Source organism: Eubalaena glacialis, chromosome 5 (assembly GCF_028564815.1).
Source record: "Eubalaena glacialis isolate mEubGla1 chromosome 5, mEubGla1.1.hap2.+ XY, whole genome shotgun sequence".
Lineage (NCBI taxonomy): Eukaryota > Metazoa > Chordata > Mammalia > Artiodactyla > Balaenidae > Eubalaena > Eubalaena glacialis.
The window spans coordinates 65,839,769-65,867,115 of NC_083720.1; the positions used below are offsets into that span (position 1 = coordinate 65,839,769).

At 37.6% G+C, this 27,347-nt stretch overlaps 1 protein-coding gene across 6 annotated transcripts in view; it reads left to right on the forward strand.

The window, feature by feature from the left end:
• Window positions 1-27,347, forward strand: part of WDR19 (WD repeat domain 19) — a 93,881-nt gene that overhangs the window by 49,521 nt on the left and 17,013 nt on the right. For 5 of the 6 annotated variants that reach the window (XM_061192174.1, XM_061192175.1, XM_061192178.1 and 2 more), the window contains 15 exons: window positions 1,295-1,442; window positions 1,571-1,775; window positions 4,186-4,345; window positions 4,539-4,649; window positions 8,239-8,348; window positions 11,243-11,300; window positions 13,253-13,393; window positions 13,474-13,556; window positions 14,125-14,208; window positions 15,410-15,556; window positions 15,890-16,014; window positions 18,100-18,212; window positions 19,758-19,826; window positions 25,265-25,342; window positions 26,899-26,995. In XM_061192174.1, coding sequence (XP_061048157.1) covers window positions 1,295-1,442; window positions 1,571-1,775; window positions 4,186-4,345; window positions 4,539-4,649; window positions 8,239-8,348; window positions 11,243-11,300; window positions 13,253-13,393; window positions 13,474-13,556; window positions 14,125-14,208; window positions 15,410-15,556; window positions 15,890-16,014; window positions 18,100-18,212; window positions 19,758-19,826; window positions 25,265-25,342; window positions 26,899-26,995 — 1,729 coding nt within the window. The remainder of the gene's footprint in view (window positions 1-1,294; window positions 1,443-1,570; window positions 1,776-4,185; window positions 4,346-4,538; window positions 4,650-8,238; window positions 8,349-11,242; window positions 11,301-13,252; window positions 13,394-13,473; window positions 13,557-14,124; window positions 14,209-15,409; window positions 15,557-15,889; window positions 16,015-18,099; window positions 18,213-19,757; window positions 19,827-25,264; window positions 25,343-26,898; window positions 26,996-27,347) is intronic. The other variant, XM_061192176.1, reaches the window with a different exon arrangement.

The window sequence follows — 27,347 nt, forward strand, 5'->3', positions numbered from 1 at the left end:
TTCAACATATTAGCTGTGTGACTTTGGGCAGATTTCTGTGTGCCTCAGTTTCTTCATCTGCAAAATGGGCATAATAGTATCTGTCTTATAGAGTAAGAGATTAGAATTCAATATATTAAATTATAATCTATTAAATTATATATATACTTACATATCTTAAAGTAATTCTATATATTAAATTCAATAAGTATAATTTACAAAAAGTAATTTATAAAGTAAATTAAGTAAATATAAGTACAATAAGTATAATTAAATATAAGTACACTACCTGGTAAGCAACACTATCCAATAGAAATGTAATTTGAACTACATATATAATTTAAAATTTTCTACTAGTCACATTTTTTAAAAAAGGTAAAAAGAAACAGGTGAAATTAATTTTAATAATATTTTTAATTTAACCCAATATTATGATTTCAGTATGTAATCAACATAAAAATTATTAATGAGATGTTTTACACTCTTTTTTTCATACTAACTCCTTGAGATCTGGTGGGTAGTTTACACTTACCCACATCTCAATTTGGACTAGACACATTTCAGTGCTTAAGAGCCACATGTGGATATTAAATAGTGGCCATACTGTATTGTATGGCTGTATAATATTAGTCATTATTATTTATAGGAATTTTATATTTCATTCTTATTTTGAGAGGAAGATAGATTAGAGCGGAGGCAGGTGTTTCTTAGCTCCACATTGAGGATATATATAAGCCTATCTGCCTGAGGAATATGTGGAATCGGAATATGTGGAATCGGAATATGTGGACTGATTTTTTTTAATAGCTTATATTACTGTAACTACAGTTTATGTTTGTTGGAATTGCACTGTAGAGAAGTTTTTGAAATAAAACATACCCAGTGTAATTTATTTAGATCTCAAATCATATACAAATTAATTTGTTTCTTCTCTAGTTGGAGCATTTCTGTACCCAGTATTATTGAAAATTTTCTAAGCACAAGTGTGTTCATAGTTTAAATTTCCATCATCTTGAGCAACTTCAACTTTTTTTCTTAATCTGAAGTTTTGTGTCCAGACTTGAAGTTTTTCCTGCAAATTCACCAAATTTTAGATAAAATCCTTGATTTTCCGTATAACTACAGTTTTTTTTCAAGCCAGACCTATAGGAATGGGAAAAGAAAATTTTCTTCCTTTATCTTGGGGTGTTGCTGAGTTGAATGTGGGTTGGTAAGCTTTGCCAGCTAAGGCTGTAGACAGACTCCTTCCTACCAAGGCAAATGATAATGGTTTAAGTACAGACTTGGGGCAAATCTGTAAATCCTTATTTTGTAGGTTAATGATGCTACCTATGAGATTCCAGATTTTTCACCAACCATTAAAGGTGTTCTTTGGGAAAACTGGCCAATGGATAAAGGTGTGTTTATTGCCTACGATGATGATAAGGTGTACACTTACGTCTTTCACAAGGACACTATACAAGGTACTTAATCACTTTTTTGTACATTTACTGAGAAATACATTTCCACTGCAGTGAAATTAAAACACTCCTTTCTGATGTGTGTGCTGAGTATTAGCTTTCAGCATTAAGATGTCTGTTTTATAATATAGGATCCAAGGTCATTTTGGCTGGTGGCACCAAAGTTCCCTTCTGTCATAAACCTTTGCTGTTATATAACGGAGAATTGACCTGCCAGACGCAGAGTGGAAAAATAAACAACATCAACCTTAGCACCCACAGCTTCCTCCACAGTTTAAAAGATGTGGGGCTTAATGATCTGAGGCAGATGCTGACGCAGACTTTAATGCTAAAAAGGTATGGTTTTAAACACTTCTCATGGGGCCTCTCATTTGCTTTTGTGATTTTAAAGGTCAACTTCCATTAAAATAGTTAGAGATTATAGTATTTATCTCATTTACTTCACAGGATTAATGTGAGGCTCAGATAAGTTGATGGATATGAGAATGTATATAAATTCTAAGGGAAGTACTTTTGTACAATACTGTCGGTGCTTTATTCCAAGAAAAGCCGTTCAGAACAAAAAGGTTTCTCATCACCCAAATAGCACACAGTTACTGTGAAATTCTAATAAACATAATTATTTCAACACTCTTAATTTCATCATAACAAAGTTTGATTTTACCTTACTTGAGATTTCCTTTTCCTGCTATTTCCTCTCACCTCTTAGGGCCACTGTGAATTCCTTTGTGGTTCTGATTCTTCTCACCATCTCTTAAATGTTGCTCTTCCTCAGGGTCCCTTGAGCTCCTTTCTTCTCTTCTCACTAATTATTCTTCCAGAGTGAATCTCCTCAAAGATGGTTTCAGTACCATCTATACGAGGCTGACTCCAAAATGTGCATCCTTGACTTAAACCTGTGTTTACCACTGCCTCCCAGTCAAATGTAGTTGGGAGTCCATGAGTTCCTCAAACTTGCCTCATCATCTTCCCCAGCCTCCTCTTCTCCCCCTGCCCTAATCACATTGTGCACATGCCCTACCACCCACCCACACCCACACACACCCACATACCCACACACACCCACACACCCTCACACACACGCACACACACCCCCCACACACACTCTCACACACACACCACACACACACCCCCTCACACACACACACACCCTCACACACACACACCCTCACACACACACACGCACCCCCCACACACATACCCCAGGTCCTTTTGTCCTCTGCTATTCCCCCACCTTAACTCAGGCCCTCACGTGGAGTAATGTATATCGGAACCACTTCCTGACTGCTCTCTCTGCTGGTAGCCTCATGACAATCTAATCTGTTCTCTACACACTTTGGAAAATGTGAATCTGATCCTCTCATTTCCCTGGTGAAGATCTTCCAGTGACTTCCTGTTGCCTTTAGGAAGAAACCCCTGCTTCTCGGGACCTCAGCATGACACGCTAGGCTCATGATGATTTAATACTAGCCTCATCTGTCCCCACTCCTCCACGCCTCTCTGTGCGCTGACTGCTTGGATTCAGTATTTTTCATGATTTCTTGCCTTGGCACGAGCCGCTTTCTCATCCTGGGCTGCCCCTCCCTGTCTCTGTAGATAGTAACTCCTCATTCTTCACCATAGCGCGGAGCCCTTTCCTCCTCCAGGAAGCCTTCCCAGAAGCCCTGACCACTGTCAGTCTCGGTCAGGGCCTTTCCAATGTGTTGCTTCAGAGCCAGGATCCCGTGTGGAGAGTGGTTTAGAACACGTTATCTCTTACCGCTGTGTGACCTGGGCTGGATTTTTAAGGCCTCTAAGCCTCACTTTCCTCATCTCTAAAGGAGAAATAATAATAATACATAGTGGATAGTGTCATTAGGGTGATCCAGCGAGAGAATTTATACAAAGCACTTAGCACAAAGATTCACATATTGTAGGCACTCCGGTACCTTTGTCATACTGTGTCATAGCCATCTGTTTTCTTACCTGTCTCTTCCACCTTCCCCAAGTATGACTGCCTAAAGGACAGTGATCTGCATTTGAGCCTTGCGTCTTGGTTCCTGGCACATAACGGTGCTCAGTGAATGTGTGTTGGATGGAAAAATGCATCAGTGAATAGAGGGGAAGGCATAACATATTCATTAATGTAGGGGTTCCACAAAAAGTCTCACTGGCATTTATGGTTAAGTTTTATACCAGAGGTCAACAAGCTTTTTCAGTTATGGTCCAGGTGGTAAGTATTTCAGGCGTTAAGGGCCATAGGGTCTGTCACGCCTACTCAGGTCAGCTGTTGCAGTGCAAGCGCAGCCAAGACAGTCCGTAAAGAGTGGGCGGGTGAGTGTCTGTGTTCCACTCACACTTTATTCTCCAAAACAGGCAGCTGTGGGCCATAGTTTGCTGACCCCTGTTTTAAAGTTCCCAATTTATAGGAATAGAGTACTAATTTTGTTAGACTTATGTGAGAACAAAAATAATTTTCATCTGTGTGTGAAGTAAACCAAAAATAAATAAACAGAATTAGTTGTTGATGAGGGAAGGTGGTTATACAGAATAGATTCAGATTAATTCAAGAAATTCAAGAAAAAACATCTGCATAAAACTGGAAGAAAAGTTTATATAGCTTTTCATCACTTGGAAATGATTAAAGATTAAGAAATGTTTCTGCAGAATTTATCTAGGGTATAACATTAAATTATATACAATCTGAAAATTGCCTAATAGGGGGCAAATAGAGCTCCCTGATTAAGCTTATGTACTCAACTGCTAGGTTTTCTGATGCTTGGGAAATGTGCAAGATTCTGAATGATCATGCTGCCTGGAATGAGTTGGCCAGAGCTTGTCTACACCACATGGAAGTGGAGTTTGCTATCCGTGTTTATCGGACAATTGGAAACGTTGGCATGGTGATGTCCTTGGAGCAAATAAAGGTAAACAGCATCTTATGGGAATTATCAGATTAGCATTTAAATGGTGTTTAGTCAAACATTTAAAATTTCTGCAGTTAATCTTACCTAACTCATAAACAAATTAATTGATAGACCACTACCACCTCCTCCTAAGTACAGTCCTTAAATAAAAAACCCTTGTATTTCTTCTCATTAAAACTGCTTTTATTTGTAGGGAATAGAGGACTACAATCTTTTGGCAGGACATCTTGCCATGTTTACTAATGATTTCAACCTGGCTCAGGACCTGTACCTGGCATCCAGCTGTCCCATTGCTGCCCTGGAGGTATGGCAGCAAATGAGGGGAAAAACGTGCAAAGAGGCTCTCACCTTTTGTAGAGTTAAAATCTCTCAGCACCAGATACCACATGCCTTCCCCCTCCTAGAATTCAGACTTCAGCTTTAAGAATTCCTGAGTATTCATTAACTTTAGAAATATTTTCACTCTGCATTCTGTGGAGCCATAAAAGGCATGGTATTGTAACATTACCAAATAATTTAAAGTCAGACTGTGTCCAGAGAGGACAGATTCCGTAACTTACAAAAACGCATACAAATAAAAACAGCCACCGTTTCTTTCTTTCTTTCTTTCTTTTATAGAAAAAGATGTTTATTTCAAGAGTATTTGTTTTTTTAACATCTTTATTGGAGTATAATTGCTTTACAATGGTGTGTTAGTTTCTGCTTTATAACAAAGTGAATCAGCTGTACACATACATATATCCCCATATCTCCTCCCTCTTGCGTCTCCCTCCCACCCTCCCTATCCCATCCCTCTAGGTGGTCACAAAGCACCGAGCTGATCTCCCTGTGCTATGCGGCTGCTTCCCACTAGCTAGCTATTTTACATTTGGTAGTGTATATATGTCCATGCCACTCTCTCACTTCATGCCAGCTTGCCTTTCCCTCTCCCCGTGTCCTCAAGTCCATTCTCTAGTCTGCGTCTTTATTCGTGTCCTGCCCCTAGGTTCTTCAGAACCTTTTTTTTTTTTTTAGATTCCATATATGTGTGTTAGCATACGGTATTCATTTTTCTCTTTCTGACTTACTTCACTGTGTATGACAGACTCTAGGTCCATCCACCTCACTACAAATAACTCAATCTCGTTTCTTTTTATGGCTGAGTAATATTCCATTGTGCATATGTGCCGCATCTTCTTTATCCACTCATCTGTCAATGGACACTTAGGTTGGTTCCATGTCCTGGCTATTGTAAATAGAGCTGCAATGAACATTGTGGTACATGACTCTTTTTGAATTATGGTTTTCTCAGGGTGTATGCCCAGTAGTGGGATTGCTGGGTCATATGGTAGTTCTATGTGTAGTTTTGTAAGGAACCTCCATACTGTTCTCCATAGTGGCTGTATCAATTTACATTCCCACCAACAGTGCAAGAGGGTTTCCTTTTCTCCACACCCTCTCCAGCATTTATTGTTTGTAGATTTTTTGATGATGGCCATTCTAACTGATGTGAGGTGATACCTCATTGTAGTTTTGATTTGCATTTCTCTAATGATTAGTGATGTTGAGCATCCTTTCATGTGTTTGTTGGCAATCTGTATGTCTTCTTTGGAGAAATGTCTATTTAGGTCTTCTGCCCATTTTTGGATTGGGTTGTTTGTGTTTTTGACATTGAGCTGCATGAGCTGCTTGTAAATTTTGGAGATTATTCCTTTGTCAGTTGCTTCATTTGCAAATATTTTCTCCCATTCTGAGGGTTGTCTTTTCGTCTTGTTTATGGTTTCCTTTGCTGTGCAAAAGCTTTTAAGTTTCATTAGGCCCCATTTGTTTATTTTTGTTTTTATTTCCATTTCTCTAGGAGGTGGGTCAAAAAGGATCTTGCTGTGATTTATGTCAAAGAGTGTTCTTCCTATGTTTTCCTCTAAGAGTTTTATAGTGTCTGGCCTTACATTTAGGTCTTTAATCCATTTTGAGTTTATTTTTGTGAATGGCGTTAAGGAGTGTTCTAATTTCATTCTTTTACATGTAGCTGTCCAGTTTTCCCAGCACCACTTATTGAAGAGGCTGTCTTTTCTCCATTGTATATTCTTGCCTCCTTTATCAAAGATAAGGTGACCATAGGTGCATGGGTTTATCTCTGAACAGCCACCATTTATTGAGTGCTCACATGTGCCAGGCACTTTTTTAAGCATTGACATATTTTAATTCATTTAACCTTCACAACAGTCCTGTGAGATAATACTATTATTTTCTCTATTTTCCAAATGGGAAAATTGAGGTGCATTTGTCTTTTATTTATTATGTGAAATTCTCTTGTGTATGAAGAGGGGGCTAAGGCTTGTATATCATCACTAGTTTCCCAGAGGTGAGTGTTGCAGGGGAAGGATCAGAACGGAGTGAAGGACCTAGTTCAATGCAAGGAAGGAGAGAGCTGTGGCTGTGTAGAGTAGCGGTTAAGAACATGGACTTTAGAGTCGGACGTGGCTGGGTTCAGATCCCAGCTCTGTGTAACCTTGGACAAGTTATTTCATCTCTCTGTGCCCCAGATCCCATTTAAAGGAGGGATAACAATATCTAGCCCACAGGGTGTTGTAAAGGTTTAAGAATGAGATTAGATCTTTTGGAACAGTGCCTGATGGGCTGTAAAGACAGAGATGGTGGCTGCTGACACTCACATTTCATCCCAGCCAGCATTTCTACAACCACATAGAGGGAAGCATATTTGCTGTTGATTTCACAACTTCTCTTTTCAAATTGTTCTATAGCAAATTTTCATTTTTAAATTTTAAGTGAACTAAATTACGTTTGTTTTAAGAAAAAATTAGATAATTTTACAACATTATTTGAGATCATTGGGGACACCCTGAGAAATTTTCAGAACTTGGATTGGTAAGCACTGAAGTAGGAACATGGCTGCCCTGAGTGAGGGCAACATGTCATCCCAGCTCTTCTGCATTAGCTGTGGACACTTGTGTGCTGCTGGATTTGTAAAGGATTTAAGGTGATGGCTTCCCAGTCAAAGAGGTGATTGCACCCCGTTGTTCCTTTAACCTCACTTTGAAGACTGATAGGTTAGCTAAGTAAAGAGGTTGGAAGCAAAGCCCTACTGCCCAGTCCTGCCACACACTGACATTGAGACTTTGTGTGCAAAACTAGCCTCTCTTTGCCTCAGTTTCTGGATCCCTAAAATGGGCACAAGAGCAGCTCATTACAAAAAGCCTAGTTGTGAAAAGTAAATAGCCTAATGTCCTAAACAGTACCTGGCAGAAAATAGCACTTACAAAATGTTAGCCATTATTAATTCTTTACAAAGAGTGAGTAAAGTGAGGAATGAACTCTAAAAAATTAATGGTTTAATCTTTAATGGTTAGTTTATATGTGGAATTGTGTACCAGACACAGATAAAAGACCTTGGGAGCCAGAGAGAAAGACACGTTCATGTTTTATTTATGTTTGCTACTATTCGTCTCATGATATAGGTTCAGATTTTCTCAGAAAATAACATCAGTTCCTACAGTAAAGTATTTCTCAACTTTTTCTTTATCATCTCCCTTCTAAGGAGAAATATTAATTTTAATTTAGCTGATTGAATTAATTTTAATTCAATTTAATTTTTTCCTATGGAGAAAAATTAAATACTAAAGAGAGTAAGATTTTGTTTAGGATTGAGTTTTGGAGGGCCACAAACCATTGTAATAGCCAAGATGTTTTTGGTCCCCAAGAACCAATTTTCACCCTTTTGGAGGCTCTGTCACCTGCATTGAGAATGTATGCTATAGTAATTTATTGTCTTTGGAAAGACCAAGTTTCATTTTTTAAACAAAAAGTATCTGTAATCACTTTTAATAAAAACTATAGGGTGACTGTGCAGAATAATTTGCTATTTGAAATTAATATCTCTCTCTTCCTAATAGATGAGAAGGGATTTACAGCACTGGGACAGTGCTCTACAACTGGCAAAGCGTTTAGCCCCAGACCAAATACCGTTTATATCAAAAGAATATGCTATTCAGCTTGAATTCACGTAAGTACTTGTCTTTATATGTTTCAGTCAGTATCTAATTATTGAATATCTTCAGTTCTAAACTGCTGTTCATTATAAGGCCATTGATTTAATAATTGCTTCTTAGGTGGAAAAAGCCATGTTAATTATACATCCAAAAAGTGTTTTATTCTAACTAATGATGTCTTATCCATGTATTTATCCACTTGCATTTTCAGCATCAAAGTCTGAGTTTGGGTGTAAGCCTTTTCTATATTTAGAGTCTAAATATTATTTTGAATCACATTTGGCCAACAACTTACACATAAACATTGGGGTGACTCTGCTTTTCTTAACCTACGCCCATGACCTTGACCTCTTTGAACACTTGGAGGATTTGCAGTGTGATTTCAAGGCACAGCGAAAAATACCAGGCTTTGTTCTACAATTTCTGTTTGCTTAAATTTGTACTTTTTCTTTTGTAAATTGAATTGCACATGGATAAAAATTCAACAGCTAATGTTGAAAATCAAGCCAGAAACTTTTCACAGGTGGATATGTAGTGCTTGAATAATAATCCTTCATGATGCATGATGAATAGGCTTCACAGATCTTTCCTACCTTTGAAAATGCCATAATATATTCTGAGAGATTTAGAATTTTCTAGTGCTGTTAATTGCTAGATGGTCTTAACTGTCAGTAGTCTTAATTGACAGACTATACAATTTTATTTCAATGCTGCATAAAAGTGTAATTTTAGAGGCATTCAAGATCCAATTGTAAGCTCACCTTCAGCCATGGTTAATGCCACTAATGCAGATACCTGCAGAGACAAAAAATGAATAATTCATTTGCAAATATAAGTTCACAGGTATATGTGCAATGGCAGTTACATCACAACTGGACAGTTTCTTTTGACATTTATTATAGGATACATTCCAATTTCAAAAACTATAAAATGGGAAAAATACTGTTTTTTGAACAAAGAAAATATGGTTCTAGCATTTAAAAAACATTTTTATATAGTTCCACTTTGTTTTCTATAGACTTTAGATTCATTGAGAATGTTGACAGCTAATAGTTGTAGAAATTATTCCATCAAAAGTATTCTTTCATTTCTAACCAAGATACCTTATTTAAAATTTTCCATTTTGCAAATAAAAACTTTTTGGAGATTTTATTTCTTCTTAGTCAACCTTGATCTAAATTTGGCACATTTCTGCCTCTTACACAGTTAATCCATATGTTGAAAAGGTCAAATAGGAATCTTGGTACATAACACAACGGACAAGGCCTTCCGTGTCTGTCCTGAGAGTGACTGGGTCTTAGAGTAAAGAGAAAAGGGTCATTACGTTGGGAGATGACCCACCATCTCCTGTCAGAGCACAAACACCCAAGTAAGCCCTGGAACCATCCAGAAAACTTCCACTGTCTCTTCTTTCAGGAGAATCAAAGTTTTTGTAGCAGACCCTCAAAAACTGTCTCGTTACAGTCAGATGAGCTGAGCCAGTTGAAAGCCTGTGATGTTGTTGACATTTTTTAACCCTTTCTGCTCAGCACTTCACCGTGAAGCCACCAATTCCCAAAACTTTCACCGCTATTTCTGTGCTGACCCCTGGACCCTGATCTAGATACACACCCCAGCCCCCCAAATCAGGAGACTTTCCCTTGTGATAATAGTAATGAACTAAGTATATCTCATCATCATCCGATATCCCAGTAGCCACCAGCTGCCGATTTTGATGCTAAGGCCCTAGGCCTGTGCTCAGTTCCATCAGTCTGTTTTATTCTGCATCCAAGACATTGATTAGATCAAAGCAGGACCAGTCTGTCACCTGTGGGAGGGATTTAGCTCTCCAGTCTGGCACTAGAATAATGAGCTAGATCCACATGAGAGTTCCAAAATAAAATAATAATAAAGTGAGTGAACTAAAATACCATAGAAATAAAGTGAAAGTTCCAAAGTCTTTATTTAGCATCTCCTAACTGGGTTTGCCCAAGGAAAACCTCAGGTTCCTGAAGGAGGAACTATCAGGAGACATCTCTAGCTGTGTTGATGTAATTGGGTCCAAATATTAGGAATTCCCACTTAGGAACACTGCTGACTGTGAAGCCCTGGGCTGTCCAAAACAAAGTTCTCAATCGGCTTCTCTTCCAGAAAATTCCTTGTAACCAGCAGATGAGGAAACTGAGTGAGGCTGAGAGAGGTTGAATAACTGGTCTAAGCTGATAAGGTGGAGCTCAAATAATGCCATTTTCAGAGCTGATTAATTTATTATGGAGGAGATGATTTCTCAGAGGACAGTGGATCTCCAAATGGATCTTAAGCAAATCACTGATCCATTCTGTTCCAAGCAATAAAAATGAATTGAGGTAATAAATATGACTTCTAGATATGCAGATCCATGTTAGCATTGGTCATGGGAATAGGGAGTGGTATTATTTATTTCATGTATAATACTTCTTATCAGAATAAGAACCAGGGCCCTTAATACTGTCATCCCCAGTGTTTTCCTTCATTTCTACCCAGATTCTCTCAATACATATTGTACTTATAAATATTGGGTGTTTGGAAAAAACATTCTTTTTTATGGTCACGTGATTGTCTTTAGTGCCTCAAAGGAGATAATTAAGCAAAAGTGACCCATAAAATTTAATGTACCTCCCCAAAATGCCTAGCATACTGCAAAGTTAGTACCTTACAGTCTTAGCACAATCTAAAGAGTCATGTACCAAAATGTTCATTGCAGCTCTATTTACAATAATTATTTTTAAAGTAGCAAAATAATGGACTGCACTTGAAAGAATGCATGTATAAATGTCGTATATCACACCTTTTATGTGCTTAAGCAATTCAGTGACAGCTGATCTTTTAAATCTTGTATATGTAAATAAGATACTTAAATGTGTATTAAAATTCACATTTTTTTTTTCAGGGGTGATTATGTAAATGCCTTGGCTCATTATGAGAAAGGAATAACAGGTGATAATAAGGTAACCTTGAATAAAGATAAGATATGCATAATTATCTTTGGGTTTGTTGTTAGTTTCCTTTAAAAAATAATCTTATTTGCATTGTATTTATTCCGTATATAGCAGGTGAGCCTTTTTTCAGTTTATTAACAGCTTTGCAAGGATATGGTTAAATCATTTTAAGACACTTTGAACTCTTAAAAACTGAAGTTGACAATATTTTTATCAGTCTGAAAAAGCTATGTTTTCCATTACACCCTAATTATGAGCTTCATATTAAGGTTGGGAGTAAGATTTTTATCCCTTCCCAGTTACAGGCTAGCTATGATTTTCATAAAGCTGTTCCTTTTACTCTTAAAAAGTTTCAATAACCACTTTGAAAGTGAATTCCCAGTCCATAAAAGTTTGTTCTGCCATTTCATTCCTTATGCTGCATCTTTTATGATGAACCTGGTAAGCGTGTACTTTACCCACCATTCCAGTCCATTCTCCCATCCCAGACGATCCCAGAATTTTAGCTCAAGAAGCTAAATTTTGCGATAAAAATTGATGTTTTTAAGTTAGGTGATGTCAAGATTGAAAATCTTCTTCTTTTCTATATTATATCTAGCATTTTATTACAAAAGTAATACAATTTCAGTATAGTCAATTTGAAAAATCACCAAAGTATGTTAACCTGCAAAGTGAGAGTCCAACGTTCTCTCCTCCATCCACACTCCTTAATGGTAACCACTGTTCATGATTTTATATATTTCCATCCAGAATCTCTGCTAAGCATACAGATATGTATATAATAGGGATTTTTACTAAAAATGAAATCATTCACTTCCATTCATTCAGCAAAGATCAACTGAGAATCCATTCTGTGAAAAGCAGCATTTTGCTTTATGGTCTTTCCAAATCAATACATTATGAATGTTTTAATTTTTTAAGAGCTTCTAAAATTTCGTTGTTTGGATGTACCATGGTTTTTTCATCCACTCCCTTATTGATTATATTGTAGTTGGGGTTTTGTTTCTATCAAAAACACCACAGTGAATATTCTACCTAGTATATATATCTTTAGCTACTTAAAATAGTATTTCTGCAGGATATATTCTTACAGGTGGAATTTCTAGGTCATAAAATGTGTGCTTTTAATTTTTTATACTGCTAGATTGCTCTCCAAAAGAACTTGTAGTAATTCATCCAGCTGTTAGTTGTGTAGGAAAGTGTCTGTTTCCCTCACATTTTCAACACTACGAATCTCGACCAATTTGATCAGCCAAAAAAAAGAGGGTGTTTCATTTTACTTTGCGTGTGTTTGATTATTAGTGAAGTCAAGCATGTTTTATTTATTTATTGGCCAATTGTATGTTTTTTTATGAATTGCCTGATTATATCCTTTGTTCATTTATCTCTTGGGGTTTTGACATTTTCTTTGTTTGGCTGCATCTATTTAAGTTCGTCCTTAATTGTGTTATTAAAGACAGTCACCACTAGTCACATGTGGCCATTTAAGTTATTTAAAATTAAATAAAATATAAAATTCAGTTCCTCTGTCACAAAATAAATAAATAAAGGTTTTTATGTTTCATCAGGCCTAGTAGAGAAATTTTCAGTTTGATAAATATTTTCTCTCTTAATGTTATTCATACATAGCATTTATGCTATGTGCCCAGTATATTTCCTCTCACATAAAATTTTATACCAAGAAGACATACAAAGAGATGCAAGGTATTACGACAAAGGGGCAGTAAAAATTTGGTCTTGAGCACAAAAGGTCTAGACTTCTAAAGAAAAAAATATAACTTTACAACAGGTGATTTTTAAAAAAAGACTCAATGTTATTTCAAAATCTTGAGATTTGTCAGAAAAAGATTAATGAAAGTAAACCATAACCTTTGGGCTCATTTTAGATTTAAATTGTTTGGCTAGAATACATCATTTTAAGTTAGGGTCTGATTCATTAGTTATTTGCCTTCTAATTTCAGGAACATGATGAGGTATGTCTGGCTGGCGTGGCCCAGATGTCCATAAGAATGGGAGACATCCGCCGAGGGGTTAGCCTAGCCCTCAAGCACCCCAGCAGGGTCCTTAAAAGAGACTGTGGAGCCATATTGGAGAATATGAAGGTAGACTTTTCTGTGAATAAATATTCATGTGGTCTCATACATAATAAATTTAGTATTTTGACAATCTCATATTATTTTAGCAATTTTCAGAAGCAGCTCAACTCTATGAAAAAGGTCTCTACTGTGACAAAGCAGCATCTGTTTACATCCGCTGTAAGAATTGGTAAGAAATTGCTAAAATTTGTTCTGAGCAAGTGTGGAAATGAATGTGTGTCGATGATCTCCCCACTGGTTTTCTTGCTGCTTCTCCCAGCTGTACAACTATTGCCTCTATCTGGGCCTTCCTTCCATCTCCTCTTTTTCTTTTTAGATGAGTTCACATTAATAGTTCCTTTTCCAAAGAACAGCACATTTCCTTGGTTTAATATGGGGAAATACCTGATCAGATAAATTGCTAGAATAAAAAAGCCCTATTGTCCCCAAAGAGTTAATGAACTAACCTTCATTTTCCCACAGAGGGTGGGCTAGTGGGGTTGGGGGCCGGAGAAAGAGCATTTTTTTTTTTTTTTTTTTTTTTGCCAGCCGTCATATAAAACTATTTATTCATAAATATTTTCCAAAATGAAAATAGGTTTACCAAAAAAATTAAATCTTTTACCTATAGGAGGCCAAGATTTTTTAAAGATCATGATAACTGTTTTTTGAATCCTAGAAACTAATATCTGATTGTAGGAAGCTACTTTTAGAGCAAATGTAGTGCTGATATTATTCTCCTCAACTTACCTTTCTAGGGCAAAAGTTGGTGAACTTCTGCCTCATGTTTCTTCTCCAAAGATTCACTTGCAGTATGCCAAAGCTAAAGAAGCAGATGGAAGGTTTGTACAATTTCTCAATTTTATACAAATATAAAAGAATGTTTTATAAATTAACTATTGATATTTGCAACCCTCTAAGAAAGGCAAAGCACAGAAAGACAGAAAATATCTTTACTCCTCACCTGGCTTGAAGTGCCAGACTATTAAATTTTTCCCACACTTTTATATACCTCAGTCAATCCTTTATGTATTCATATATGGACTAAAATCTCATTTTTACTTGAGGGTTAAATATTAGAAGTTGAAATTTTGATATAATATGGCATGAAAATGAAGTTAGGCAATAGTCATTTTATTAAGGACGATAACGTACAGATGCAGAGGAAAAGAACACTGTTGAAGCCACTAAACAGTATTAAAATATAGCAATGGATAGTTGGTATCCTAAATATACAGATATTTCCTGGAACTTTAATACAAGAAACTCAAAGGCACTAGGAGGAAATGGGCTAAAGACAAGGAGGAAATACAGTTATGAAATTATATTTTATGCAAATGTGAAAAAGTTCTATCTCACTAACAGTAATTAAATTAAAGCAAACAGTGTATCATTTTAACATCATATTGGGAAAAGATTTATTTTAAACTAATAACCATATTGTCAAAAAGCACTTGTTTTACATGACTGATAAGACTGTAAATTTCTAAAGCCTTTAGAAAGTTATTTAGCAATATGTATTGAGATTTTTAAAGGTTACTTCCTTCCACTTTTAGAAAAGTAACCTTAAGAAAGAGATATACGCTAAATGTCTTGTTAAAATGGAAAGAGCTAGAGAGCTCATGGGGACTGAACAGAAGTCTTGAGCTCCATCTAGAGGTCAGCACACAATGATTTTATATATCACTGTTAAGCTATATCTCTAATTGTGAAAAATTCCTTATTTTCTGTTTTCTAAAATAAGCCTGTATTACTATTATAATTTTTCCACTCTAACAAAAACAATAAAATGTAAAAAGTTGTATATATATGGTTCAGATGAGAAAACAGTAAAATTGGTATTTTACTGTTAGTTTATCAAACCTCTGAAAAGTACATATTTTAGTGAAATGGTTCCTGGTATTCTTTCTGATAAAAAATGAAGAAGTTCAAGAAAAATAAGCAACCACTGTCAATAAAAAAGTGTCCCAAACGTTTATTGACATTTTTTCCCCAAATGTGACAGTGTTAAGAAAGTTTGTCTGAAATAAGTATCTCTTATAGATACAAAGAAGCTGTTGTGGCTTATGAGAACGCAAAACAGTGGAACAGCGTGATCCGCATCTACCTGGACCACCTCAACAATCCAGAAAAGGCTGTCAGTGTTGTCAGAGAAACCCAGTCCCTGGATGGAGCCAAGATGGTAGCCCGGTAACATAACGCATTAATATTTTTGGACTTCCAAAAACTAACCTTAAAAGACAGCCCCCACTTCCTCTTATCAAATAAATCAATTCAAATGGAATACTTATTCTGTTTTTTGGGGTTTTTTAAAAATTATATCTAAGTGTTTAAATTTAAAGGCTGTTTGTTGTGGTCAACGTATGAGAGTATGTTTTCCAAATATAAACATATGGTATAGAACTGCAGTTTACCGAATACATTTTTACTTTTAAATAGTTTCTCCTGGTTGAAAAAGATCTTATTTTGTAAATGACAAACTTCTTTTAAATGAGTCAAGTTCATTAAAGTACTTTGTTTCAGGTTTTTTCTACAGCTAGGTGACTACGGGTCTGCCATCCAGTTTCTTGTTATGTCCAAATGTAACAATGAAGCTTTCACACTGGCTCAGCAGCACAACAAAATGGAAATCTATGCGGACATTATTGGTAAATATCGTTGTTTTCCCTAATTTCTCTTAAAGACTTTATCAAAGAAACACTTTGACTCTTATGGTCTAATGATCAGATTTGTATATCCACAAGGACATGCACACACACCATTTATACACAGACACGCACACCAGCTATATGTTACTTGTTAGATTTCAAGATCCCTACTATACCTTAAAGATGAGATGGAATTATAAGACCATTTTCAAAAATTAAGGTGTTTTGGGTGACTTTCCGCGAGAGGCCAGATTTCCCAAATCCTGCTACTGCTCAAGGAACCTCTTAAAGCAAGGTTCCAAGATGAAGGTAATATGAAATGCAGAATGATTTTTGAAAAAGTAAATGTTTTCATACATTTTTAAAATTGAGTTACAAATTAAGAATATATGATGTGGTTTTTAAAGATTTTGAAAGTACAAAAGAAAATTTTATATTCTGAGAATACCGGCTTATAGGTTTTCTTCCCATGTTTGTAATTATTCTTAGAAATTACTGAAATAATTTTCAGATTTTTCACTTCATGGGCCATGTATAACATTATTTGTGGTGTGATTTTTCTTCTCTTTTTCCTTTTTTATTGTGGTAAAATATACATAACGTAAATTTACCATTTTAACCATTTTTAAGTGTACAGTTTGGTTGCATTAAGTACATTCGCATTGTTTTGCAACTATCACCACATCATCTCCAGAACTTTTTCATCATCCTAAACTAAAACTATATACCCATTAAACAATAGCTCCCATTCCCCTCACCTCCCAGCCTCATAACCACTGTTCTACTTTCTGTCGCTATGATTTTGACTATTCGTGGTACCTTTTATAAGTGGAATTATAATATTTGTCCTGTTATGTTATTTCGTTTTTTTACAATTCACAAAATGACCATAAGAACTGTTGGTGGGGTTCACGAGAAAATTTTTTTTTCAGTCTTCAAGGGAAGTAATAGGTAAAAGCATCTTCTAATATCTTAGGAAGTCATTCAGGTAATTGGAGAAAATAAAGAGCTAAAGAAAAAAAGGAAATACAGATAAAAGCAACGTTACAAATATTAATGTTTAACATGACAGATGACATTTCTGTCCTAACAATTGCAAATCATCATTGCACTAAAGCATTTAAGTTTTTCTAATTTCAGAAGGATGTGGCTTATCCTAAATCATACACACACACATATACACACAAATGCCCTCCCACTCCCAAAACATAACACACACTTTTCTTCACCTTTCTTTACTCCCTTCTTTTATAAACTCTGTATCTGCCTTGGTCTGGAGACAGGGAGCTGTTCTTATACTTTGGTGCCCTACTGGGCCTCCAACTCCCATGGGTAAACGTAAACAATGAATTGGAATTCCAGCAGCTTTGGGGTCTTCTGTGCTTAATATGTTTAAGCCTGTAAAAGAAAAACAGAAAAGGGACTTCCCTGGTGGTTAAGACTCCACGCTCCCAATGCAGGGGGCCCGGGTTTGATCCCTGGTCAAGACACTAGACCCCGCATCCCACAACTAAGATCCGGCGCAGCCAAATAAAAATAAATAAATAAATAAATAAATATTTTTTTAAAAAAGGAAAAACAGTAATTACCTTTAAATAGCATCTGTTGTCCATTTGAGTATCATCTCCTTTGTCTGACAAATACATACAGACTATTGTTTAAACTGGGAATTGGAGAAAGGAGATGGATTACATTTGCATTATGGTTAACTTTGCTCCTGATTGTTCCAAAACCCTAGGGAAATCCTGGATTGTTCCTTGTTTTAGGAAATAAGATTGAGACTCTTAAAGAAAGATAAAAGTCACTAAGGGTAATGTCAAACCATAACCCAGCTTCTCACAAAGCATCATAACTTCCTCTCCTGATGGTTATTTAGAGCGAACAGATGATGGAACAGAGTTGATATGTGGGGTTATTATGGTGAATGTGTTTTGTGATGAAAAAGACACTGATAATAATATTTGCTGTGAAAAGGTTTTCATCACCTCTTTTTAGATCACCTGTTTTTAGATCCTATTTTTAGATTAGCAATAAGAGGTAAACAAGTTTTGCTCAGATATTTTACTCAATGAATTTCTGTTGTAGGTTCTGAAGACACTACTAATGAGGACTATCAAAGCATTGCCTTATACTTCGAAGGAGAAAAAAGACATTTTCAGGCTGGAAAATTCTTCTTGCTGTGTGGCCAGTATTCACGAGTGAGTATTTGCCAAGAAAACATACTTTGGACTCCACAGGAATGATCAGATAAAATAAATAATGATATTATTAAAATAATGATAATCATTAAAATAACGATATTATTTTAAGTAATATCTTAAAATATATTATGCTCCCAGACACCCAGATTTGAAATCTCAGAGTCAACCTTAAACTCTTCCCCTCTCTCCCACACCCAGTCACATTCTGCCTTCGTAAGCTCTCTCACAGCTCTCTCTTTTTCGTTCTAACTACCATCCATGTAATCCAAACCTGGGTCACCTCGCTTTAGATTATGGCAATGGTTTCCTATTTTCCTTGTTTTTAGCTTCTCTGTCTATAACTCATCCTTCATTTTGTTCCCCAATGGTACTAACTTTGACTGACAAAGAGCCCCTAAAGCAGGGGTTACGGTGTTCAAGCAAGGGACGTAAACAAGTGAAGCTGCAGGGTCAGGCTGTGCGCTCACTGAGTGACAGGGCAGGGACTGCTGGACGGGACGCATTTTGTCTGAAGGGAACAGCTGCTGCTCACCTCCAAAAAAGTGTTGCCATTCAGGAGTTGGGGCCTACTAGCTCAGATCATAGGATTTTTCACAAGAAACACAAGTCTGGGTCAATATTAATATATAGGCCCAGATATTTGTATAACATCTCACTGGCCAAAGAAACATGTCTGTGTGTGAATTCAGCCTTCAGGCCATCAATTTGCTGTTCTGGCCTCTTAGTTACTGAGTCTAAACTCCTTAGCTGGCACTCAAGAGAATTTCCGCAACTGACCAACCAGCCTGAACTTCCCAATCTGGCATCTAGCTTTTGCCACTGAAGAATCCTATGCTCCCACTAGCCTTTTCCCGTCCCTGTTCTCCACCTGGGTTCCTCTCTGCCCTCTTCCCCACCTTCCACAGACCTGTTCATCTTCAAGTCCTTTTCCTCTGTGTTATCTTCAAGATCATCCTCATGTCTAATCATCTTTTCTTCTTCAGACCACCTATAAAGCCAACTGGCAATACTGCCCATTTGTCTCTGAAACTTTTATAACTTTAAACGTCTTCATAGGTGTGGTGGTATGGCATTCAGGAGTTAGACAACTATGGCTTAAAATAATTGATTATAATAATTATATTTTCATCACATCACATAGATCTCTCCAGTTAGATTGTACATGATACAAAGAGACGGCCTGGTATTTTCCATAGCATCTAGCACAGTCTCATATACAGAGCAGCAAGTTGTCAGTAAATATTTGTTGAGTGAATAAATGAATGAAAATAATTAAATCTTCCTACTGAAAGAGCACATTTTTCATTCTGATTTCATTTGAAATCAGAACTAGATTCTTCAAAGGGTCAACTGGATCCTTCCACTTTTTAAACTACACTCAGCCTTTTAAGTATATATTTTAAGACTCAGCACTGTGCAAGCTCCTGGTTGAGATGAAGATACTTTCACAAACTGTGATTACTTTGTGTGTGTGAAAACTTTGTTTTTCCCAATGTGAAAGCAGTCCGAAAATTTTTAATTTCTATACAATTCTCATTTCAGGCACTTAAACACTTGCTGAAATGTCCAAGCTCAGAAGATAATGCAGCAATAGAAATGGCAATTGAAACTGTAAGTTAACTCTGGAATGAAACTTTCATGAATGCTAATTATTCTTTTAACTTCTTGAGGAAATTTCCAAACATTTACAAAAGTAGACCAAACAGCATAACAAACCCCCAGATACCCATCGTCTCATTTCAACAGCTATCCGCACATGGCCAGTCATATTTTATTCATACACCCACCCTCTTTCCCTATATTATTTTAAAGCAAATCACAGACATCATATCATTTCGTTTGTGGATAAAAAATCTATCTCTAAAAGATAAGAACCTTTGCATTTTCTTTTAGGTGTAACTTGCATACAGTAAAATGCACAAATCTTAAATATGCAACTCAATTAGTTTTTTCAAATAAAATCTGTGTACACCTGTGTAACCCCCATCCAGATCAAGCTCCCCAGAAGGCCCACTGCTGCCTCCCAATCAGTGTTCCCCACCAGGGGTAACCACAATTCTGACTTCTATTCTTATAGATTGGTTTTACATGTTTATGGATTTCATGTAAATGAAATCATACCTATGTTCTCTTTTGTGTCCAATTTCTTTCAGTCAACATTAAGTCTGCGAAAGCATCTGTGTTATTGTGTGTAGCAATAGTTCATTCTTATTCATTGCTGTTTAGTATTCCATCATATGACTGTCACAATTTCTTTTTTTTTTTTTTTTTTTTTAAACATCTTTATTGAAGTATAATTGCTTTACAATGGTGTGCTAGCTTCTGCTTTACAACAAAGTGAATCAGTTACACATATACATATGTTGCCATATCTCTTCCCTCTTGCATCTCCCTCCCTCCCACCCTCCCTATCCCACCCCTCTAGGTGGTCACAAAGCACCGAGCTGATCTCCCTGTGCTATGCGGCTGCTTCCCACTAGCTATCTATTTTACATTTGGTAGTGTATATATGTCCATGACACTCTCTCACCCTGTCACATCTCACCCCTCCCCCTCCCCATATCCTCAAGTCCATTCTCTAGTAGGTCTGTGTCTTTATTCCCATCTTGCCACTAGGTTCTTCATGACCTCTTTTTTTTTTTTTTCCCTTAGATTCCATATATATGTGTTAGCATACTGTATTTGTTTTTCTCTTTCTGACTTACTTCACTCTGTATGACAGACTCTAACTCCATCCACCTCATTACAAACACCTCCATTTCATTTCTTTTTATGGCTGAGTAATATTCCATTGTATATATGTGCCACATCTTCTTTATCCATTCATCCGATGATGGACACCTAGGTTGCTTCCATGTCCTGGCTATTGTAAACAGAGCTGCAATGAATATTTTGGTACATGACTCTTTCTGAATTATGGTTTTCTCAGGGTATATGCCCAGTAGTGGGATTGCTGGGTCATATGGTAGTTCTATTTTTAGTTTTTTAAGGAACCTCCATACTGTTCTCCATAGTGGCTGTATCAATTTACATTCCCACCAACAGTGCAAGAGTGTTCCCTTTTCTCCACACCCTCTCCAGCATTTATTGTTTCTAGATTTTTTGATGATGGCCATTCTGACCGGTGTGAGATGATACCTCATTGTAGTTTTGATTTGCATTTCTCTAATGATTAAAGATGTTGAGCATTCTTTCATGTGTCTGTTGGCAATCTGTATCTCTTCTTTGGAGAAATGTCTATTTAGGTCTTCTGCCCATTTTTGGATTGGGTTGTTTGTTTTTTTGTTATTGAGCTGCATGAGCTGCTTGTAAATCTTGGAGATTAATCCTTTGTCCGTTGCTTCATTTGCAAATATTTTCTCCCATTCTGAGGGTTGTCTTTTGGTCTTGTTTATGGTTTCCTTTGCTGTGCAAAAGCTTTTAAGTTTCATTAGGTCCCATTTGTTTATTTGTGTTTTTATTTCCATTTCTCTAGGACCTGGGTCAAAAAGGATCTTGCTGTGACTTATGTCATACAGTGTTCTGCCTATGTTTTCCTCTAAGAGTTTGATAGTGTCTGGCCTTACACTTAGGTCTTTAATCCATTTTGAGTTTATTTTTGTGTATGGTGTTAGGGAGTGTTCTAATTTCATACTTTTACATGTACCTGTCCAATTTTCCCAGCACCACTTATTGAAGAGGCTGTCTTTTCTCCACTGTATATGCTTGCCTCCTTTATCAAAGATAAGGTGTCACAATTTCTTTACCCATTATTCTGTTAATGGACATTTAGGTTGTCTCAGTTTGGGCATATTATGAATAAAGTTGCCATAATGCTGTTCATGTCTTTTTGTGTACATAAGCCCTCAGTTTTATAGGGTATATATCCATGAATAGAATTATTAGGTCACAGAGTATATATATATCTTCAGCAATAGTAGGTACTGCCAAACATTTTTTTCAAAGTAGTTGTACCAGTTTCACTCTACCAACAATGTTAAAAGAATGTAGTTGCTCCCCATCTTCACCAGCACTTATCAGTCTATTTCATTGTAACTATTCTGATAGATGTGCAGTGGTATCTTGTATGGTTTTAGTTCATTTTTCTAAAGAATAATGAAAGTGAGCATTTTTTCATGTGTTCATTAGCCATTCAAATATCTTCTTTTATGAAGTTCTGTTCAAGTCTTTTTTCTAATTTTTAATTGTATCATCTCATTCTTACTGATTTGTAGGACTGTATTATATATTCTGGATACAAATCATTTCATCAGATAGATGCATTGTTGTAACATGTATCAGTACTTTATTCCTCTTAAAGCCTAATGATATTTAATTGAATGTGTACACACTGCATTTATCCATTCATCAGTTGATACACATTTGGGTTGTTTCCACTTTGGGGCTATTATGAATAATGCTGCTGTGAACATTTGTGTACAAGTTTTTGTGTGGACATGTGTTTTCATTTCTCTTGGGTATATACCTAGGAGCAGAATTGCTAGGCCATATGTTAAGTCTATGTTTAACATTTTGAGGAACTGCCAAACTGTTTCCCAAAGCAGCTACACCATTTTACATTCCCAGCAACTATGTATTAGGGTTCCAGTTTCTCCAACAATAATTTCTTGATATTGCTCCTTCACTCTTGCTGTTACCCACACCTAGGACGCCCTCCCTCCTGTACCCCTGCCTCCTACCCAACATGCAGGACCCACTTCACATGCCACTCCCTGTAAAGTTTTCCTGAACTGTCCTGTGGATGAAATTTCGCCCTCCTTAGAATCCTGTAAGTACTCTGAACCTTACTTACTGCTGCAGCTAACCTCCTTCAGATTAGTAGTTCCTCAAGGTCAAAGGCCCATCTCTTTATAGAGTGTTTAGCACATTGTGGACACTCAATAAATATTTACTGAAACTACTATGTAGGTGATATTAGTTTCCTTCCCATTCCTTTATTCCTTTATCTTCTTTCCACCTTGAGACCCCTCCCCTGAAAAAAAAAATCACCTTTACTTGTGACATGCATTTTCTCACAACCTGTGCACTGGTACCTGCTGATTCTCAACCAGAAGGCATAGCCCTTAATCATTTGAGAACATCTTTAAAATGTTCATACTTCACTCACTCCCACCCCCATCCTCTACACCTCAGGGTTCTGAAATACCTTCTTGGTGTGTGTGTTGGAGAAGGGGGGCAGTAATAGACCCCTAGTTGGGAGTCATCACCTGAGAGAACCCACGATAGGGATGGGAAAGATGGGTCTGTACAGCATCCGACGGTTAGCTTTGTCGGGGGCCTGCTCACCTCCTTGCAGTCAGCTTCTGCCTTCACCACTCCATAAACCTTCTCTAAAAGGTCCCCACTGATCTCGTCCTTGCTAAATACGGACGTCCCTTCTCAGCCTGCACCCTACCCCATGTTACGGCAGCATTTTACGCTATTACAGTGCATCTTTCTTGAACTTTTTACTCCCTTAGAACACTGCTCCTCCTGCCCTCCAGGTACTCCACAGATGGTCCCGTCTCAGCCTTCTTCTAGCTCCTCTGCCCGTCGTGGAAGTGTCCTCAGCATTCTGTCTCCACCCTTCTTTTAACTTTAATTCTGAGTGGCCACATCTGTTCCCTGCTGGCTCCCCTTTCCATCTATCCTAATGTCCTGGGTGTGCTCAAGTCCCTGAAATTCAAACTTAACTGGGCATCTTATATTTTTTGTTTGCTTTATCTGGCAACACTGCCTGTTTGGCACCAGTCCAAGCCCTTTATGTGTATTAACTTATTTAATCCTTACAACAATTCTGTGAGTTAGGTATTATTTTTATCCTCTTTGAGGTCCCAAGAGTGACCTGCTCTGGATCACACAGGTTACCTTTTGACCTCAGGCAGGCTGACCCCAAAGCCCTTGCTTTAATCATTTCTCCGTATGGGCTTATTCACCCAAAGCCATGCACAAAAGCCGTCGAGGTGATGAGCTCTACCTTCTCTTCCTTCCTTAGAGCAGTGGCGAGAGCAGAGGTAACAGATTGGTCAAAGCTTAGCTTTCCTACACCGGTGACGACCACGGTCAGTGGAGCGTGTAGAAATTCTGCAGCCCGAGAGCCTCTGTCCCCCACAGGTTCACGGTGACCTCTTCTGTGCTCAAGTCTGCTGATCTCATCCTTCCTCTCCTGCACAAAGAACTTCCGAACTTTTCCTTACACTTTCCCGGAGGGGTGGCAAGCTAGGCCACGTGTTGCTCTGTCCCTAATGAGTTTCCTTCCTTTTCCGGTAGCTTTTCTCACTGTATCACTAATGTGACTGCGCTGTTCAGTGTTCCTTCTCCTTGGCTGAGCTCCAGTTGGGTTCTTGGCTCACCTCTTTTTTATAGACACAAGACTCTTAAGCCTCCTAATCTTGTCAGTAACTATTCCTACTATCTCAATCTAATACATTTCCGTCCTCCAATTTGATAAATAATTTTTCTGATCAACACCGCCCAACACGGCAGTGATTTAACGCTGAGCTTTATGGAGATGACTCTCAAATCCAGACTTCCGGGCCAAAGTCCTCTCCAGAACGCCATCCCACATTTCCAGCTGCCTGCCCTCTTCTGGGACCCTCTGGCCGTACTTTTATTTCTACTTTAAATTACACGTAGCCATGTGCAAGCGCCTTTTCTCGGGGAGCTGCTGGAGATGAGGCACTTGGAGGTATATTGTTGTATAAGGCCCAGCTCCTGTGCTCAAGATGGCATTCTCTCCATGTCACAGTCACTTAAGAAAGTTTTTATTGAAACATCCAAGAAGTACATTCTCTCTGTGTGTAAAAACAAATACCACAGTATTTTGATACGGCAACTTAGAAAAGCTATAGCTTCTAAGGATGGATTTTTATTAATGGAGACTCTACAAATGAATGAAGACATACCCTGAGCTTACATCATGTTTCAGGCACTTGACTATAGGTATTTTTACACAATTTTTAAATTTCGTCTCCTCAGTAGATTATTTGTCCTCCCCACCCCGCCATCCACGACCACCCCTTCCTAAGTTTAAGATGCTGGACTTATTGTTTCTTTCTCTTCCTAAACAGGTTGGTCAGGCCAAAGATGAACTGCTGACCAGTCAACTGATAGACCACCTTATGGGGGAGAGTGATGGCATGCCTAAGGTACTAAAAGTGTTTTCGCCACTGAGATTCTCAAATATCTTAGCTATGGTTTTACTTTATTCTGCCCTGTTTTTATCTGTTATGACTTTTGCATCGTAGATGTAAAAAATTTTCTTTCTGGGTGCAGCTTTAGGTCATCTAGGCAGACCCTGCATCTTAGATATTGTGTGCATTCACTCTTTGAAATTGGCATTGCCCCCTGTGAAATAGCCACGCCCTTCTGGGTAACAATCCTCACCACCCACAATTTTTCTCAAATGTTATAGAGTTTTATTTATTCTAGGAACTATGAAAATGATTATTAAAACCATGAGTTAGCACTAATCCCTAAAAATCAGTGTACTTTGTTCATATTTCAGAAATTTGGGGACTTAATAAAAATCCTATTTACCGTAAAAGTAACTCACTGAAAATATAAAATAGAAATAAATCATTAAGAACATGTTTTCGAAATAGGTGACTCTTGGATTTTGTGCAGAAGTTGGTCTTCTCTCAGTCCTAAGGAGGACAGACTCCTTTCAGAATGCCCCTAGAGCCTTTTTTTTTCACTTTTGCTTTGGTGTTTTAAGGGGATCTGCTTGTGAAGGAACTCGAGTACAGTTGACCCTTGAGCGACACGGGTGCGAACTGCACAGGTCTGCTTATACACAAATTTTTTTCAATAGTAAATACTATAGTACTTCCCGATCTCAGATTGGTTGAATCCGAGGATACGGAGGAACTGCAGATACAGAAGGGTGACTATAAATTAAACACTGATTTTCAACTGCGTGGAGGTCAGTGTCCCCTAACCCCAGCATTGTTCAAGGGTCAGTTGTAAGTGATTTGGATACAAGGTGCTGGAATGTCATAGCTGGAGAGGATTGTAGCCATCCTGATCCCTGAGTCCATTTTCTGTATTTTACAGATAAAGACACTGAGACCCAGGGAGGCTCAGTTAATCTGCCAAAGGGCACAGGCCCTTAAACTGTGCCAAACCACCTCACCTTATGTCCACTTATTCTAATAATCAGCAAACCAGCATCAAGTATGTGAAATTGTTTAGAGTTAAAACAGGAATGGACAATGGGCCAAAGAAAATTTTATAGGCCAGAGAAATTTATATAGGTGTAAAAATTTTTGAAATCTTGCGAAGTTGGTACATTGTATAAGAGCACCTTTCCGTTTGAAGCACACGAGAGAGAACTCTGTGGACTTGGGTTAGCACGCAGACTCTGAAGCCAGACCACTGTGGTTCAGATCCTGGCTCTGGAGAGGTGCTGCTGTGTTTCAGTTTCTCATCAATGAAATTAGTACAGAATCGCACCTTCCTCCCAGGGAGGGTATGAGGATTTAACCGAGTTATTACTTCTAAGAATACTTAGAATACTTACCTGGCACATATTAAACCCTGAATAAATACTTGATAAATAATTCTTTATTGACTTTAAAAAAAAACAATTTCAACCCTCAGTTACTGGAAAGTGAATGTGATTCTAACGGAAATGCAAAATTTTAGATGTTTCTCCCCTTAGCAAATGCAGAAAGTCATGTTTCTCTAACGGCTTGTATGTCAGGATGCCAAGTACCTGTTCCGCTTGTACATGGCCCTGAAGCAGTACCGAGAAGCCGCCCGGACTGCCATCATCATTGCCAGGGAAGAGCAGTCTGCAGGTAGGTCCCCAGTAGGCATGCTTTTCTCCCCAAACAAGTAGTAGAAGCCAGCTCCAGCCCCTTCTCTGTCCATTTCTAATCTAGGCTTGCTTTGAACCCAAAAGGCCAGGTGGATGGCCATTTCTGGGCTTCAGGGAAGTGAAATAATTCACCATCACAGAACAGCTCCAGTGAAGCCTTCTCATGTTAGGTGCTAGTTCCTCTCCTCCTCACAGTTCTGTCTCCTGGATGGCGACTTCTCTGACCTCTCCAGCCCACAGACCCCCTGCACTTTCACTACACTTTCCTTCCATCCCAGGTATTTGGCCTTAACAATATAAAACATATCACAAGGTGGAAGACGGTGTGGTAT